Source organism: Rana temporaria, chromosome 9 (genome assembly GCF_905171775.1).
Source record: "Rana temporaria chromosome 9, aRanTem1.1, whole genome shotgun sequence".
Taxonomy (NCBI): domain Eukaryota; kingdom Metazoa; phylum Chordata; class Amphibia; order Anura; family Ranidae; genus Rana; species Rana temporaria.
In genome coordinates, this window is record NC_053497.1 from 168,183,525 (window position 1) to 168,202,598 (window position 19,074).

At 45.0% G+C, this 19,074-nt stretch overlaps 1 protein-coding gene across 2 annotated transcripts in view; it reads left to right on the forward strand.

The window, feature by feature from the left end:
* The window catches only part of LOC120914307 (chromosomal protein D1-like), a 68,268-nt gene that overhangs the window by 9,298 nt on the left and 39,896 nt on the right, over positions 1-19,074 (forward strand). For both annotated transcript variants that reach the window (XM_040324951.1, XM_040324950.1), the window contains exons 2-4: positions 5,527-5,637; positions 7,962-8,153; positions 11,985-12,104. In XM_040324951.1, the coding sequence (XP_040180885.1) occupies positions 5,533-5,637; positions 7,962-8,153; positions 11,985-12,104 (417 nt within the window). In that variant the 5' untranslated portion in view covers positions 5,527-5,532. The remainder of the gene's footprint in view (positions 1-5,526; positions 5,638-7,961; positions 8,154-11,984; positions 12,105-19,074) is intronic.

The window sequence follows — 19,074 nt, forward strand, 5'->3', positions numbered from 1 at the left end:
GCTAAGAATTTTTCATTTGAATTTCGCACCATTAGTTGGGGCCGCAGCAACGGCTGATTTTCTAGGAGAGTGACAATATAGTTCAGGACACTGGCGTTTCAAATAGAATTTTCTCATTTGTTTTTTTAGCTCTTTTCTTCTGTCCCACTTTTAATAGCTTTTTGAGCAATATGCAAAATATGTAAATGTCTTTTTATATGGAGCTTTGCTGCAGCTTTTTTGTGTATTTCATGTAGACTTTTTAGATGTATTACCTTTTTATAAGAACATTTGGGTATATTATTATATTTTATCATTTAACGACTTTTAACTTGCATCTCTACTTTTATTTTTATAAAATATATATATACTTTGACCACCTTTTTGCTACTTGAAATAAACAACTACAAATTGTGTGTGTGTGTGTGTGTATGTATGTTCCAGCATCACGTCCAAACGGCTAAAGATATTAACATGAAACTTGGCACACATGTTACTTATATGTCAGCAACAAACATAGGATAGGTGGTTTAACCCTTACCCACCCCCATTTGCCATGGTCGGGGTTTTCCTTTAAAGTCCCATTCAACTCTATGGGAAATACATGTTACTTCATAACTTCCAAACGGCTGTAGATATTTCGATAACACTTGGTCACATGTTACTTATATGTCCACTTAAACTATAGGATAGTTAATTTATCCCTTAACTACCCCCATTTGTGAGGGTTGGGGTTTTTGTTTAAAGTCCCATGCAAATCAATGGGAAATGTATGTTCCCACATAACTTCTGTACGCCTGGAGATATTTCAATAATACCTGGTACACATATTACTTATATGCCAAATAAAAATATATGACAGTTAAATTAACCCTTACCTACACCCTTATATAAAAGATGGGTATATTTATATTACTATGATTTTCCTCCCCAAAAGGTTAAGATAGGAAGACCGGGCAACGCCGGGTATTCAGCTAGTATGTGTATGTGTATGTGTGTGTGTGTGTGTGTGTGTGTGTGTGTATATATGTATATGTGTATATATATATATATATATATATATATATATATATATATATATATATATATATATATATATATATATATATATATATATATTACCGTATTTTTCGGACTATAAGGCACATTAAATGAAACAAAACTCTGATAAGTCAAACTTTATTCAACTCTTTCACAATAACTCTCAACATTGTTCAGTTGTAACACATAAAATATTCCATGTTGTATAGCGTGACTGAAAAAATACTTAAAATTTAGAACAAAAAAACACATTTATCTCCGTTTCTGTTATAAGAAAATTCAAATAACCTTTCTTTATATAGTGTTTTTTTTTTTGTTTTGTTTTTTAATACTGTCCTCTTTAAACTGGTGTGGCAGTGATCATTGATATGAACTGGTGATGGTATGTAAACAAATTTATAATAAAAATGTAAATTAAAATTTTTCTTGCATATCGTCATCAGAGTAGTTCAGTGTGTGTGTGTGTGGGGGTGATGAGGAATCCATGTTTTTTTATTTTTTTTGTTCACATTTATTGCTTGCATTTTACAGAAAATTACAGCGCTGCATATTTAAAATGAGCCCTGGTTCACACTGGGCTGCGGGAGTGAAGCCGTGCGAGTTCAGCTGAACTCGCACGGCTTCACTCCCGCTGGCAGTCCCGATTTCGGCCGCGATTTAAGAGACATCTGTGCAGGTTTCTGCACAGATGTCTATGTAAATCGCGGCCCGAAATCGCAAAAAGTAGTACAGGAACTACTTTTTGAAATCGGTGCAGCGCCGCAGATGCGGCGTCGCACCGATTAGGACGGTGTCATTGCCGGCAAATGCCGCCGATTTGAGATGCGATTTCACATGTGAAATCGCATCTCAAATCGAAGGAAATCGTACCCAGTGTGAACCTGGGCTGAAGGTCATATGAATATGACTTTTTTTCACAATTGTATATGTTCAATTCTTTTTTTTACCCATGACAGTGGCGTTACCCTTTAATAAAAAACAAAAACAAAAAAACAGTGCAATGTGCCGCTAACATCCTTCTGTGGGCCTGCGACTGATGTTGAAAATGGGCCCTTGCACTAGCTTCATAACTTGGGTTACCTGCTGAAATGTGGGGGGGGGATTCCGTGTTTTTTTCTATATTGCACCACACCACGCAATTTGGCATGTGCGCAAGAATGTATTGCATTTTCGAATGACTAGGGGTGCCATAAAGAATTAATGTCACCTCTTCATATTGTCTAAAAAGCTTCTTTTTTTTTTTTGTCTGGCGTTTGGAACATTACTATTACATGTTTCCGACCTGCACATATGTGAACCTAGCCTTGTTAAACAAATAATAAAATAAAAAATAAATATAAAATGACTACAATGTACAGAGATGTGATGATGCTTTAGGGCTCACGCCCCCCCCCCCCCCCCCAACCTATCCCCTTTTAGCTACAGATGCAGCAGCTAAGGGTGCACATATGCCCTGAATGAAAATGTACCCCCTGTCACTTTTGGTGGGTGTAGCACCTGGCAAGGAAGGCCCGTTTAAGCACACTAGCAGGGTACAGCGATATACGTCAGCACAATGGCATGGCTGGGCAAATGGGCGTACCTGTACGTCCCATTTATATCGTGGCTTAGGGGGCGCTCGCCGCGTACTCCGTGAGCGACGTGACATGGAGCGGCAGATGGGGAGATGTAAACAAGGCATTTCCCTGTTCTGCCTAGCAACATGACAGGGATCCACTGCTCCCTGTCTTTGGGAAGTGATCTCTGTCATGTTGTAGTGAGCCCATCCCCCTACAGTTAGATCACAGTGAGGGAACACATTAAACCCCCTTAATCGCCCCCCAGTTTTTAACCCCCTTCCCTGCCAGTGTCATTTACACAGTAATCAGTGCATTTTTATAGCACCAATCGCTGTATAAATGTCACTGGTCCCAAAGTGGTGTCAAAAGTGTCCGATCTGTGGACCGCAATGTCGCAGATCCCCGCCATTACTAGTAATAGAAAAAAATAATAATAATAAAAATGCCATAAATCTATCCCCTATTTTGTAGACGCTATAACCTTTGCGCAAACCAACCAATAAACGCTTATTGCGATTTTTTTTTTTTTTTATTTATTTTGCCAAAAATATGTAGAAGAATACATATCGGCCTAAACTGAGAGAGAATTTTTTTTTATATTTTTGGGGGATATTTATTATAGCAAAACGTAAAAAAAAAACATTTTTTTTATTTTTTTTCCAAAAAAAAGTCCTGCACCATTTTGGTGTGAATGCGATGCAATTTCAGCCATGCAGTTTTTGTATGACTGAAATCACATGCGATCTGTACAGCAATGCGATGCAAATCAAATGCGATGTCTGGCATCGCGCTAGTGTGAACCGGGCCTACAGGAGAAGACTTACTTATTTACAATTTTAACCGAAACAAAGAAAAACCTTTGTTTTATTTTTCCACATTTTTGGTCTTTTTTTTGCTATTAAAAAAAAAACCCCCATGGTGATTGAAGTGGAGTTCCAACCACAATTAGCATTTTTTAAATGTATGTCCTTTCATCCTGCTTTTATAATATAAATCCGGTCACTTACTATTTTACTAGGGTTGTCCCGATACCACTTTTTTAGGACTGAGTACAAGTACCGATACTTTTTTTTATGTACTCGTGGATACCGAATACCAATACTTTTTTAAATGTGTCCCCCCACATATTGCAGCCATGTCCCCCCACATATTGCAGCCATGTCCCCCCACATATTGCAGCCATGTCCCCCCACATATTGCAGCCATGTCCCCCCACATATTGCAGCCATGTCCCCCCACATATTGCAGCCATGTCCCCCCACATATTGCAGCCATGTCCCCCCACATATTGCAGCCATGTCCCCCCACATATTGCAGCCATGTCCCCCCACATATTGCAGCCATGTCCCCCCACATATTGCAGCCATGTCCCCCCACATATTGCAGCCATGTCCCCCCACATATTGCAGCCATGTCCCCCCACATATTGCAGCCATGTCCCCCCACATATTGCAGCCATGTCCCCCCACATATTGCAGCCATGTCCCCCCACATATTGCAGCCATGTCCCCCCACATATTGCAGCCATGTCCCCCCACATATTGCAGCCATGTCCCCCCACATATTGCAGCCACGTCCCCCCACATATTGCAGCCACGTCCCCCCACATATTGCAGCCACGTCCCCCCACATATTGCAGCCACGTCCCCCCACATATTGCAGCCACGTCCCCCCACATATTGCAGCCACGTCCCCCCACATATTGCAGCCATGTCCCCCCACATATTGCAGCCATGTCCTACATACCTTGATGATGCCACACGTGCCGCCGTTAATCAGCATGCGGGGAACATTACAGCTTTCGTTTGAATAGCTGTATCCCCGCCGCGTATAGACACTCCCCCTTGCGCGGGATTGGACAGATAATCCGTCCAATCCCGCGCAAGGGGGAGTGTCTATACGCGGCGGGGATACAGCTATTCAAACGAAAGCTGTAATGTTCCCCGCACGCTGATTAGCGGCGGCTTTGCGGCGGGGAAACAAGTATTCTATTTCAGTATCGGGGGTATTTGCGGGAGTACGAGTATTCCCGCAAATACTCGGTATCGGTCCCGATACCGGTATCGGGACAACCCTATATTTTACAATCCGCCGCCGATCCGCATAGATATTAAAAAAAGATAGTTTATAAAACTATGTCTACACCGTTGTCATTTTGCTTGTGGGCATTGTGAAGCTCTCAAGCACTTACTTCCTGGAAGTCTTGGATGGGGAGTGATAATTGGACAGCGCACTGCATCCTGGGAAATGATGACACACATTTCCCAGGAGCATTAGAGGGAGATGATGTCAGAATCCTAGGTGGTTTCAAAGGCAGATTTCGTGGGACCGCATAGCAACAGGCATTTCCAGATGAGTAAAAAAAAAATAAAAATTTTTTTTTTCTTTTTTTAGTCGTAAGCTACAGTTTAAAGCAAAATAGTTATTTTTTTTATGGAAACTCCACTTTAAATGCCACCGAAAGAAAGCTCTATTTGTGTGAACAAAATGATAAAATGTCGTCATATACTCATATGACGACATTCTATCATTTTTTTTCACACAAATGGAGCTTTCATGCAGTGTAGCATGACCGAACAATTGTCATTCAAAGTGTGACAGTCCTGAAAGCTGAAAATTCGGCCTGGGCAGGAAGGGGGTGAAAGTGCCTGGTATTGAAGTGGTGAAAAAAAAAAAGTAGCTTTACAATCACTAAGCAGAACCCTGGGACTCTTCTGGGTCAGGTGTGTAAATCACTGAAGCATGGCAGCCAGGCATTTGGTATTTTTCAGGGAGCTCAGCAATGGACCTTCCCTCCTGTAATTCCAGTTGCTTACTGTGGGTGGTGATGTTGAGCATGAACAGTGGATTGGATATATACTGTGTGTGGGGGGGGGGGGGGCAGGAGAGATATACTGTGGATAGATGTTGCCGTCAGTCTCTGCTCACGTCTCTTGTCTCTCTGCAGGTAAATATGAGTACGGGCAGGTCGGATACAAGCTCCAAGCGGAAGAGGTCGACGCCACAAAAGTTCAAGAGCAGAAAGATATTTGCTTCTTCGAGACATGACATCTTAGAGGTAATCCAAGACCAGGTCCTCGCCGTTGTTGAACATATATGTCTGACGAATATTCAGTTTGCCCATCAACGTTTCCCAACTTCCACCAACGTGGGTGGCAAGGCCGGCAGGCAGCGAATCAGTCCATAGGAATCACGTCTTAAGCCCTGTACACACGACCAGGAATCCCGTTGTAGGCTTGACTTGAAAAGCCGTGTATGCACACGGCCACACAAAATCCAGCAGTTCTTTTGAATGGCAAGAACGCAGTGACGTCATCGAGCCGGTGTCTCGTCACATTCAATGCCGTCGCCGCCATCTTGCTATACCCCACACTAACCTTGTATGCTGTCACGCATGCGTCGAAGTGTTATCGATTTTTCACCCATACAGACGACCGGTTTTCTCGGCGGGAAACACTCTGCCGGGAATCCCGACGAGAAAATAGAGAGCAGGGTTCTCTATTTTCCCATCGGGATTCCCATCTGTTTTCCTCATGGGAAAACTGCTAGAGAGCATACACCCGGCCAAATGCTCTCCTGGCAGTAATCCTGCCGGGAAAACTAGTCGTGCGTATGAGGCTTTTACTGTAGATTTAATCACTTTACCACAAATTCAGCTGCTACCATTTGTCACCTGTTGAAGTATACTTGGTGTTATTTGTTACCTTTTTTTTTTTATATACTCCTATTGTTATGGTGCTACTGGCAGGATGTGGGCTCACCCAAGGTGCAGAACGACAGTTGGTCTTTACCAGAGCTCCTAATGCTCCATTCACATCTAGGCAGACAAATTTGCGTCGTTTTGTCCCGCGAATTGCGGTGGCAAATGGCGGCGTTTTGTAATGCGATTTGCGGCGACAAAACGCCATGATTGTCCGCCTAGATGTGCCCCTAGATGTGCCCCTCTATGGAGATGGTTCCCGAAAGCCGCCTGAAAAAAAGGTCCGGGACCTTTTTGCAGGCGGCAGGCGTGGAGATGTGAACCATCTCCATAGAGGGCAATGTCTTTTCATCCCTCTGGCGGCAGCGGCGTCGCACTACAGGCGACAAAACGCCTAGATGTGAATGTAGTCTGAGGCTCCATTCACACCTAGGCAGACAAATTCGCGGCGTTTTGTCGCCGCAAATTGCGGTACAAATAGCGGTGTTTTGTACCGCGATTTGCGGCGACAAAACGCCGGTATTGTCCGCCTAGATGTGCCCCAGATTGACCCCCTCTATGGAGATGCTTCCCATCTCCTAGCCGAACGCCGAAAGCCGCATGAAAAAAAGGTCCGGGACGTCAGGCGTTCGGCGTGGAGATGTGAACCATCTCCATAGAGGGACATGTGTTCTCATCCCTCTGGCGGCAGCGGCGTAGCACTACAGGCGTTAAAACGCCTAGATGTGAATGGGGGCTAAGGCTCCATTCACATCTATGCGACAACGGCGTACGCGGCGTATTTTGCCGCGAGTGTGAAACTTTTTTTTTTTTTTGACAAAGCATTCCCATTGCTGTCAATGGGCGAACGCCAATGTCGCCTGAAAAAAAGGGTCCGGGACTTTTTTTCAGGTGACAGGCGTTCGGCGTCTATGAGATGTGAACCATCTCCATAGACGGCAATGGGAATTCTCCCCTCTAGCGGCAGAAGCGTCCGGCGTCGGGCGTTTTGTCGCATAGATGTGAATGGAGCCTAATAGTAGAGATGGGCCTAGTGATTCTTCGCTGCAAACTGTCACCGGTTGCAGCTCTCAGTATTAGCCCACCAAGGAGGTTTGCTGGAACAGAAGAGGGTAGTCAGGTATAGGCAGAGGTTGTGGGCAGGTGACGGGTGGCAGCCAAGAGAGTAAGCGGGTAGAAGGTTGTATGCAAGAGAGTAGTCGAGTTCCTGTTCTTCTGTCTGTAACTCCACACAGTAATGCAACACTTTCTCTCTGGTGTGGAGAAAGCCTCTTGAGGGGGGAGGGGGCGAGCAGGAGAGTCAGGACGCTCTCTACTTTGCAGATAGAGAAAGGAGCTGTGTGTTGGTGGGCGTCCTGACACTCCTGCTTGCCCCCTCCCCCCTCAAGAGGCTTTCTCCACACCAGGAAGAAAGCCTTGCTTTACTGTGTGGAGTTACAGACAGAAGAACAGGAAGTGAGGAATTCTCAGAAGAAATAAGGACATTTGAAAGCAAAATGGAAGGATGAGGTAAGTGAAGGAAGATTGCACCAAGGTAAAAAAAGCTATTTAGGGAAAAATTATTTTTTTTCCTTTACAACCCCTTTAAGAAAAGCCCAATTTTTACATTTTGTAACTTTTCTACAACAGAAAGCCAGCCCAGGGAAATGATAAGCAACGCTGTTTCTTTTTGTTTATAACAGCAGCCAGAGTTCTCCCGGGCCAGAGATGGAGAGGCTCAAGAGAACCAAATGAGCTTGTCAAAACTCCCCGTCACTTTGCAGAACAAAGAGAACATGCCAGAGAAATGTCCGAATGGATCGGTGACATCACCCAGAGGGAGAGGACGGCCGAAAGGGAGCAAGAACAAGACCTTCCCTAGCTTACCTACTAAGGTGAGATGTTAAAGTAGAATTCCACATTTCATGTCGCTGTAAATCGGGGGTCTCAAACTGCCGACTCTCCAGCTGTTGCGGAACTACAAGTCCCATTATGCCTCTGCCTATTGGAGTCACGCTTGTAACTGTCAGCCTTGCAGTGCCTCATGGGAATTGTAGTTCTGCAACAGCTGGAGGGGCCACCAGTTTGAGACCCATGCTGTAATTGGTTTAAGCCAAGGTGACCCAAACAAACTATTACCATTATTTTAACCACTTCCCGACCGCCGCATGTATATGTACGTCCACAGAATGGCACGTACAGGCAAATGGGCGTACAGGTACGTCCTTACCTTTCCGCGGGTCGGGGTCCGATCGGGACCCCCCTCGCTACATGCGGCGGTCGGATTCCCTTGGGGAGCGATCCGGGACGACGGCGCGGCTATTCGTTTATAGCCGCTCTGTCGCGATCGCTCCCCGGAGCTGAAGAACGGGGAGAGCCGTATGTAAACACGGCTTCCCCTTGCTTCACTGTGGCGCCGTATCGATCGAGTGATCCCTTTTATAGGGAGACTCGATCGATGACGTCAGTCCTACAGCCACACCCCCCTACAGTTGTAAACACACACTAAGTGAACACTAACTCCTACAGCGCCCCCTGTGGTTAACTCCCAAACTGCAACTGTCATTTTCACAATAAACAATGCAATTTAAATGCATTTTTTGCTGTGAAAATGACAATGGTCCCAAAAATGTGTCAAAATTGTCCGAAGTGTCCGCCATAATGTCGCAGTCACGAAAAAAATCGCTGATCGCCGCCAATAGTAGTAAAAAAAAAAAAAATTATAAAAATGCAATAAAACTATCCCCTATTTTGTAAACACTATAAATTTTGCGCAAACCAATCGATAAACGCTTATTGCGATTTTTTTTTTTTTTTACCAAAAATAGGTAGAAGAATACGTATCGGCCTAAACTGAGGGAAAAAAACATTTTTATATATGTTTTTGGGGGATATTTATTATAGCAAAAAGTAAAAAATATTGCATTTTTTTCAAAATTGTCGCTCTATTTTTGTTTATAGCACAAAAAATAAAAACCGCAGAGGTGATCAAATACCACCAAAAGAAAGCTCTATTTGTGGGGAAAAAAGGACGCAGTGCCGAATCGCAAAACCTGGCCTGGGCATTTAGCTGCCTAAAGGTCCGGGGCTTAAGTGGTTAAAGTGAAGTGAGAGCTGGAATTCTAGATTAAAGTGGTTGTAAACCTCGGACATGAAATATGAACAAAGCAAATCTCCCTATAGAGTGTGCTTGTCTCAATCCAGAGCACTAATGGCCAGATTCAAGTACAGCGCCGCATCATTAAAGCGGGAGTTCACCCGAAAAACAATTTTTAACATTAGATTGAGGCTCATTTTGTGAAGGGGAATCGGGTGTTTTTTTTTAAATCGAAGCAGTACTTACCGTTTTAGAGAGCAATCTTCTCCGCCGCTTCCGGGTATGGGCTGCGGGACTGAGCGTTCCTATTTGATTAACAGGCTTCCGACGGTCGCATACATCGCGTCACGAGTAGCCGAAAGAAGCCGAAAGTCGGTGCGGCTCTATACGGCGCCTGCGCACCGACGTTCGGCTACTTTCGGAAAATCGCGACGCGATGTATGCGACCGTCGAAAGCCTCTCGGAAGCCTGTCAATCAAATAGGAACGCCCAGTCCCGAAGACCCATACCCGGAAGCGGCGGAGAAGATCGCTCTCTAAAACGGTAAGTACTGCTTCGGTTTTAAAAAAAACACCCGATTCCCCTAGACAAAATGAGCCTCAATCTAAGGTTAAAAATTGTGTTTTTGGGTAAACCTCCACTGTAAGGCGGCGTAGCGTATCGTATTTACGCTACGCCGCCTTAAGTCAGAGAGGCAAGTGCTGTATTCACAAAGCACTTGCCTCCTAACTTACGGCGGCGTAGCGTAAATGTGGCTGGGGTAAGCGCGCCTAATTCAAATGAGGATGTGGGGGGCGTGTTTTATGTAAATTACTCGTGACCCGACGTGATTGAAGTTTTTTTACGAACGGCGCATGCGCCATCCGTGTACATTTCCCAGTGTACGTTGCTCCAAAGTACGCCGCAAGGACGTATTGGTTTCGACGTGAACATAAATTACGTCCAGCCCTATGCACGGACGACTTACGCAAACAACGTAAAATTTTCAAATTTCGACGTGGGAACGACGGCCATACTTAACATTGACTACGCCTCCTAGGGGGCAGCTTTATCTTTACGCGGCGTATCTCTTACGGAAACGACGTATCTTTACTGCGACGGGCGCACGTACGTTCGTGAATCGGCGTATCTAGGGATTTACATATTCTACACCGAACTCAGCGGAAGCGCCACCTAGCGGCCAGCCTAAATATTGCACCCTAAGATACGCCGGCGCAGGCCGTCGTATCTTAGCTAGGTTTAAGTGTATCTCAGTTTGAGAATACACTTAAACTTACGACGGCGCAGATTCCGAGTTACGTCAGCGTATCTACTGATACGCCGGCGTAAATCTTTCTGAATCCAGCTATAAGTGTCATTTCTGTCTGCTGCTTCCTTCCTCTATCATAAATCACGTCTGACAAGTTTTCTTGACATTAAGAGAATAAAAAGTGACAGGCAAGGGAGCTCCAACACACAGCTTGTGATTGACAGCCTCAGCTCTGTTGCTGTGTGAAGGGGGTGTGTCCCTTCCCTCCAATCAACTAAAACAGGGCTCGACAAATCCCGGTCGCCATGGCGACTAGAAATGGTGTCCTCGCGACTTGGCTTGGAAGGTGGGCTGGCGCCATCTGGTGGTGAGCCGTTGGTATTACAAGTTATTACCACCAGATGTGTAAGCTGGCGCCATCTGGTGGTGAGCCGTTGGTATTGCAAGTTAAGAATTACAAGTTAAACAGCAATTCTAATGTCATTTTTCACTATATTCACTGCCATCTTCTTCCCTCTAACTAGAACCCCCAAACATTATATATTTTTTTTATCCTAACACCCTAGAGAATAAAATGGCGATCGTTGCAATACTTTCTGTCACACCGTATTTGCGCAGCGGTCTTACAAGCGCACTTTTTTGTGAAAAAATTACACTTTTTTTAATAAAAAATAAGACAACAGTAAAGTTATCCCCATTTTTTTTATATTATGAAAGATAATGTTACGCCGAGTAAATTCATACCCAACATGTCACGCTTCAAAATTGCGTCTGCTCATGGAATGGCGACAAACTTTTACCCTTTAAAATCTCCATAGGCGACGTTTAAAAAACTCTACAGGTTGTATGTTTTGAGTTACAGAGGAGGTCTAGGGCTAGAATTATTGCTCTCGCTCTACCAATCGCGGCGATACCTCACATGTGTGGTTTGAAGTTGAACACCATTTACATATGCGGTCGCTGCTCACGTATGTGTTCGCTTCTGCGCGCAAGCTCGTCGGGACGGGGTGCGTTTTCTGGCTCCTAACTTTTTTAACTGGCTCCTAGATTCCAAGCAAATTTGTCAAACCCTGGGCTAAAAGATCTCTTTACTGAGCTCTGCAGTGTTTAGTTCTTCACCCCCTTTTTCTTCCTTTTTTTTTTTTTTTTTTATAGTTCAAGCACAAGCTTTGAATGGCTTGTAGTGGGGAGAGGCTGTAGATAAACAGGTACAACTTATGTAGGAGGATTTGTTTAATCTCTGTATTACCTGAGGCCAGTCACTTCACTGGGTATAGGAGAGGGTGTACAACCATTTCAGCTGCCTGTACAGCGGTCTCTCACCAGTGTAGGTCTAATTATCTCCTAATATCACTTATTCCAGTAATTCTTTGTTCACAGGTATATGACGTCCGCGAGGGGAAGGCTGCTGCATACGCAGAGAGTGACTTTACAAGCGATTCTCTAAACATTGTGGTCATACCGCACAGAGGTAGAGGGAGACCTAGGGGAAGCACAAAGGTGAGACATGGTAACGTTACGGAGGCTAAAAAAGACAAATGTTGGGAATTTTCGAAAAAGATGAGGGTTTGTTTTTAGATACTTTTTAAAGTACAGTATCTCACAAAAGTGAGTACACCCTCACGTTTTTGTAAATATTTTCTTCTATCTTTTCATGTGACAACACTGAAGAAATGACACTTTGCTACAATGTTGTGTAGTGAGTGTACAGCTTGTATAACAGTGTACATTTTCTGTCCCCTCAAAATAACTCAACACACAGCCATTAATGTCTAAACCGCTGGCAACAAAAGTCAGTACACCCCTAAGTGAAAATGTCCAAATTGGGTCCCAAAGTGTCAATATTTTGTGTGGCCACTATTATTTTCCAGCACTGCCTTAACCCTCTTGGACATGGAGTTCACCAGAGCAGCTTCACAGGTTGCCACCGGAGTCCTCTTCCCCTCCTCCACGAAGACATGACGGAGCTGGTGGATGTTAGAGACCTTGCGCTCCTCCACATTCCGTTTTGAGGATGTCCCACAGATGCTCAATAGGGTTTAGGTCTGGAGACATGCTTGGCCAGTCCATCACCTTTACCCTCAGCTTATTTACCAAGGCAGTGGTCATCTTGGAGGTGTGTTTGGGGTCCTTATCATGTTGGAATACTGCCCTGCGGCCCAGTCTCTGAAGGGAGGGGATCATGCTCTGCTTCAGTATGTCACAGTACATTTTGGCATTCATGGTCCCCTCAATGATCTGTAGTTCCCCAGTGCCGGCAGCACTCATGCAGCCCCAGACCATGACACTCCCACCACTATGCTTGACTGTAGACGAGACACACTTGTCTTTGTCCTCCTCACCTGGTTGCCGCCACACACTTGACACCATCTGACACCAAATAAGTTTATCTTGGTCTCATCAGACCACAGGACTTGGTTCCAGTAATCCATGTCCTTAGTCTGCTTGTCTTCAGAAAACTGTTTGCGGGCTTTCTTGTGCATCATCTTTAGAAGAGGCTTCCTTTTGGGACAATAGCGATGCAGACCAATTTGATGCAGTGTGCAGCGTATGGTCTGAGCACTGACAGGCTGATCCCCGCCCCCCCCCCCACCCCTTCAACCTCTGCAGCAATGCTGGCAGCACTCATACGTCTATTTCCCAAACCTCTGTATATGACACTGAGCACGTGCACTCAACCTCTTTGGTGGACCATGGCGAGGCCTGTCCTGAGGGGAACACGTCCTGTTATACCGCTGTATGGTCTTGGCCACCGTGCTGCAGCTCAGTTTCAGGGTCTTTGCAATCTTCTTATAGCCTAGGCCATCTTTATGTAGAGCAACAATTATTTTTTCAGATCCTCAGAGAGTTCTTTGCCATGAGGTGCCATGTTGAACTTCCAGTGGCCAGTATGAGTGAGTGAGAGCGATGACACCAAATTTCACACTTGCTCCCCATTCACACCCAAGACCTTGTAACACTAACGAGTCGCATGACACCGGAGAGGGAAAATGGCTAATTGGGCCCAATTTGGATATTTTCACGTAGGGGTGTACTCCATTTTTTTGTTGCCAGCGGTTTAGACATTAATGGCTGTGTGTTGAGTTATTTTGAGGGGACAGCAAATTTACACTGTTATACAAGCTGTACACTCACTACACAACATTGTAGCCAAGTGTCATTTCTTCAGTGTTGTCACATGAAAAGATAGAAGAAAATATTTACAAAAATGTGAGGGGTGTACTTACTTTTGTGAGATACTGTACATTTAAACCCAAACAATTAAAAAATATATATTGAAAGAACCCCTGAGCTGCACTGCTCTGATTTCTCTATTGAAAAGCTGCTCACACCTCCTGTTAAACCACCAATACAAGATTGTAATCCAATAAATCAATATAGTGAAGCATTTTTTTCAAATAAAGCTACTGATCCTAATACTACCATGAAATTAAAGAACACTGCATCTGAGCGCCGCAAACCCAAAACGCTTTTAAATTAATTTTTAACCACTCAAGGGCCGCCCTATAGCAGTTTTACTGCTACAGCGCAGCACCTCAGCGCCGTATGTATGTACCGTATTTATCGCGGTATAACGTGCTCCCGCGTATACGGCGCACCCCTAAAGTGGCCCCCAATCCTGTGGAAAAAAAGTTTTTTTTTTTTGTACTTACAGTTTTGGTTTCTTGCGCGGCATGCATCGGTGGCCTCGTTGGGTCCGGCGTCCGTCTGCGGCTTCGGGTGTCCTCTTCGTCGGGTCCGGAGTCCTTCTGCGGCTTCGGGTGTCCTCTTCGTCGGGTCCGGGGTCCGTCTGCGGGCTTCGGGTGTCCTCTTCGTCGGGTCCGGCGTCCTTCTGCGGCGTCCTCCCCGCTCGTTTCCCACGCCGAGTTTGAATACTGCGCCGACATATACAGAGCGCAGTACACGTGTATTGTCGGGCAGGCTCGGCGACACTCGCGCTCACGTCCTGTACGTCCAGGACGTGAGCGCGGAAGGAGCCGAGACTGGCCGACTATACCCGAGTGTACTGCGCTCGGTATATGTCGGCGCAGTATTCAAAACTCGGCGCGGGTATCGGCGTATACCACGCACCCACGATTTTGCCCTGATTTTCAGGGCAAAAAAGTGCGCGGTATACGCCGATAAATACTGTGTGTGTGTGTGTGTGTGTGTGTGTGTGTGTGTGTGTGTGTGTATATATGTATATATGTATGTATATGTGTGTGTATATATATATATATATATATATATATATATATTACACACACACAAATATATATATATATATATATATATATATATATATATATATATATATATATATATATATATATATATATTTGTGTGTGTGTAATATATATATATATATATATATATATACACATACACACACACACCCTTGAAAAAGTTTATACTCATTGAAATTTTCCACATTTTGTTACAACCAAAAACGTTAAAGTGTTTTATTGGGATTTTATATGATAGACCAACAAAGTGGCACATAATTGTGAAGTGGATGGGAAATGATAAATGGTTTTCAACATGTTTTACAAATAAGTATGTGAAAAGTGTGGTGTACATTTGTATTTAGCCTCCTTTACTCTGGTACCCCTAACTAGTAGAACCAATTGCCTTCAGAAGTCACCTAATTAGTAAATAGAGTCCACCTGCGTGCAATTTAATCTCACTATAAATACAGCTGTTCTGTGAAGTCCTCAGAGGTTTGTTTGAAAGTCTTTAAAAGTCAACAAACGGCATCACGAAGGCCAAGGAACACACCGGACAGTTCTGAGATACAATTGTGGAGATGTTTAAAGCAGGGTTAGGTTATAAAAAAAATAAAATAAGAAATATCCCAAGTTTTGAACATCTCACGGAGCTCTGTTCAATCCATAATCCGAAAATGGAGAGAGTATGGCACAACTGCAAACCGACCAAGACATGGCCGTCCACCTAAACTGACAGGCCAGTTAAGTAGAGCATTAATCAGAGAATCAGCCAAGAGATGCACCGCTCAGGTGGGAGAATCTGTCCACAGGACAACTATTAGTGGTCTCTCCACAAATCTGCCCTTTATGGAAGAGTGGCAAGAAGAAAGACATTGTTTGAAAGAAAGCCATAAGAAGTCCCGTTTGTGAGAAGCCATGTGGGGGACACAGCAAACATGTGGAAGAAGGTGCTCTGGTCAGAACGCTATGTGTGGCGGAAAACTAACACTGCACATCACCCTGAACACACCATCCCCACCGTGAAACATGGTGGTGGCAGCATCATGTTGTGGGGAGGGTTTTCTTCAACAGGGAAGCTGGTCAGAATTGATGGGAAGATGGATGGAGCCAAATACAGGACAATCTTAGAAGAAAACCTGTCGGTCTTCAAAAGACTTGAGACTGGGGAGGAGGTTCACCTTCCAGCCGGACAACGACCCTAAACATACAGCCAGAGCTACAATGGAATGGTTTAGATAAAAGCATATTCATGTGTTAGGATGTTCCAGTCAAAGTCCAGACCTAAATCGCATTGAGAATCTGTGGCAAGACTTGAAAATTGCTGTTCACAGGCGCTCTCCATCCAATCTGACAGAGCTTGAGATATTTTGCAGAGAAGAATGGGCAAAAATTTCAGTCTTTGGATGTGCAAAGCTGGTAAACATCCCCAAAAAGACTTGCAGCTGTAATTGCAGGGAAAGGGGGTTCTACAAAGTATTGACTCAGGGGGGCTGAATACAAATGTACCCCCCACACTTTTCAGATATTTATTTGGAAAACCATTTTTCTCTTCCGTTTATGGACGGACACGGCAGCATTCTTGACTTGTGGGTATTGGCCTTCAATCAGGAGTGGACTAGGCAGAAAACTAATCAGAAAGTGTTAATCGCATCAAACACTGTACAGTACCGCCCAGGGGGTGGTCCTCTGGGTACAACCTTTCTCCCTGCATCTCGCAACTCAGTTTTTTTTTTTTTTTTGTCTAGCATAGGAGAAGGCCATGGCTCCCTTCCCTGGAGTTTTTTCTATTTTTTCGGGTGCGGTTCAGGATCTGCTGGTATGCGGGGTGATCATACCTGTCCCAGTGCAGGAACGATTTCAGGGGTTTTACTCAAATCTGTTCGTAGTACCAAAGAAGGATGGGGTTCATCCAATCCTGGATCTCAAGGCCCATAATTGCTTTGTGAAAGTACAAAGATTCATAATGGAGTCGGTTCGCTCTGTTGACGCTGCTCTCCATCTGGGGGATTTTCTGGCATCCTTGGACATCAAGGACGCATATGTACCCATATGCATCAGAGATTTCTGCGTTTTGCGGCCGGGGAGGACCACTATCAATTTGTGGCTCTCCCTTTTGGCCTGGCGTCAGCGCCAAGGGTGTTCACCAAGGTGCTCGCCCCGATTCTGCCCCCGCTATCGTGGGCTACTTGGATGACCTTCTTCTGAGGGCCACTTCAAGCTCAGAATTAGAGGAGGACTTGTCAATAACCTGTCAGACCCTCCGAGACATTGGTTTGGTGTTGAACACTCAGAAGTCAGTATTGGTACCGACTCAACGCCTAGAATATCTGGGCTTGATTCTGGACTCCTCAGTGCCGAGGGTTTTTCTCCCAGGGGAGAAGCTGCAGACTCTTCAGACTGCAGTGCGGTGGTTGACATCCCAAAGTTGCTTGTCACTCCGTTTTTTGCATGCGGGTCCTGGGTCTCATGGTAGCCTCCTTCGAGGTGGTTCCGTTGGCTCAATTTCACACTCGAGTGTTGCAGAAGGAAATTCTGTCAGATGGGACCGGTGCCCATTATCCCTGGATTGTCAAATCCAGGTGAGCCGCCTAGTCAGAACCTCCCTGGTTTGGTGGCTGACATCACTGGCACTTCTGTCCGGGAAGTCGTTCCTTCCTTTTTCACTGGATGGTGATCACGACGGATGCCAGTGTTACCGGTTGGGGGGGAGTCGGGGGGGGGGGGGGGGGTTCAGTCGGCCCAGGGTTGCTGGACTCCGGACTAATCCCGCCTGCTGATCAATGTCCTGGAACTTCAGGCGATCAGGCTTTGCCTCTCCATGTGGTCTCAGAGGCTACAGGGGCATCCAGTTGGACAACACCACGGCGGTGGCATATGTCAACCATCAAGGAGGAACAAGAAGCTCGGCTGCAGCATTGGAGGTCTCTCACATCCTGAGGTGGGCAGAAAGGAGCGTACCGGCTCTGTCGGCCATATACATTCCGGGCGTGGAAAACTGGCAGGTGGACTACCTAAATCGCCAGATGCTGGACCAAGGAGAATGGTCTCTACACACGGATGTGTTTCAGCTCCTTTGCCACGGTGGCACCGTGGGGTCAGTATCGGCTAATTTATGCTTTTCCTCCCCTAAAGCTTCTTCCCCCCCATCTGCTTTGCAGGGTGGAGGCAGAGGGGATTCCTATGATCCTAATTGCTCCGGATTGGCCTCGGGGTCCCTGGTACACCGACTTAGTACGTCTGGGGGCAGATGTCCCCTGGCGTCTACCGCTGCGAGAGGACCACCTGTTGCAAGGTCCCATACTTCATCCTGCTTTACAGTCGTTGGCTTTAACGACATGGCTATTGCTTGTTTTGTCCCATGAGGATTCCCGCTGAAGCGTTGATTTAGCTTCCCATGCTTGCAAAGATATACTGCCATACGGTGAATTGGATCCACGCTGTCCGGTAAGAGTACCCATCTTTTATCCCCTAATTGGATGGTGGAGGCACTCCTGGGTGTGTTGTCAACTCACGCTGTTTCCATCCTATGTTGAAAGGCAATTGGATTACCTGTGGCCATAATCGGTCCATCTGTGTAGGCCGTGAGGACACATATTATTCCAACTTTGTGGACTTATCACATTGTTCACTTTTGTGGTGTTTGTGACACATATATTTTTCTAACCTTAAGGGTATTTTCACATTGTTTTACTGCTATTGATGTTTTACATTTTATATGTGGTTGGGATATAGATATTTTTGTTTGCAATTTTATATGCATCTGGTGATTCACATTTTTGTGTTACACTTCAATTATCACACATTCCTCTAAGGTATCACGCCCTATGAGGTCTTTTATGCTGTTATAAGGGAGCGTATTATCGTTAGGATTTATACATCTCTCCGTCACAGTAATAGCGCCACACTTTTATCATTTAATTTATCACAAAACTAGTCTGGCAGCTTTTTTTCAGAGGATTGGCGCAATATTTTTACTTTTTTCTTTTGGATTGTTTTGTACTGCTTTTTGACGAACTGAGCTGCGAGATGCAGGGAAGAGGGGTTGTACCCAGTGGGACCGCCCCCTGGGCGCTACTATACAGTGTTTGATGTGATTTAACACTTTCTAACAAGTTTTCTGCCTAGTCCAGTCCTGATTCAAGGCCAATACCCACAAGTCAAGAATGCTGCAGTGTCTGTCCATGAACTCCGAGAAAAGGATTTTACGGTGAGTACAAAAATCCTATTATAATTTTCCTTCCACTTCACAATTATGTGCCACT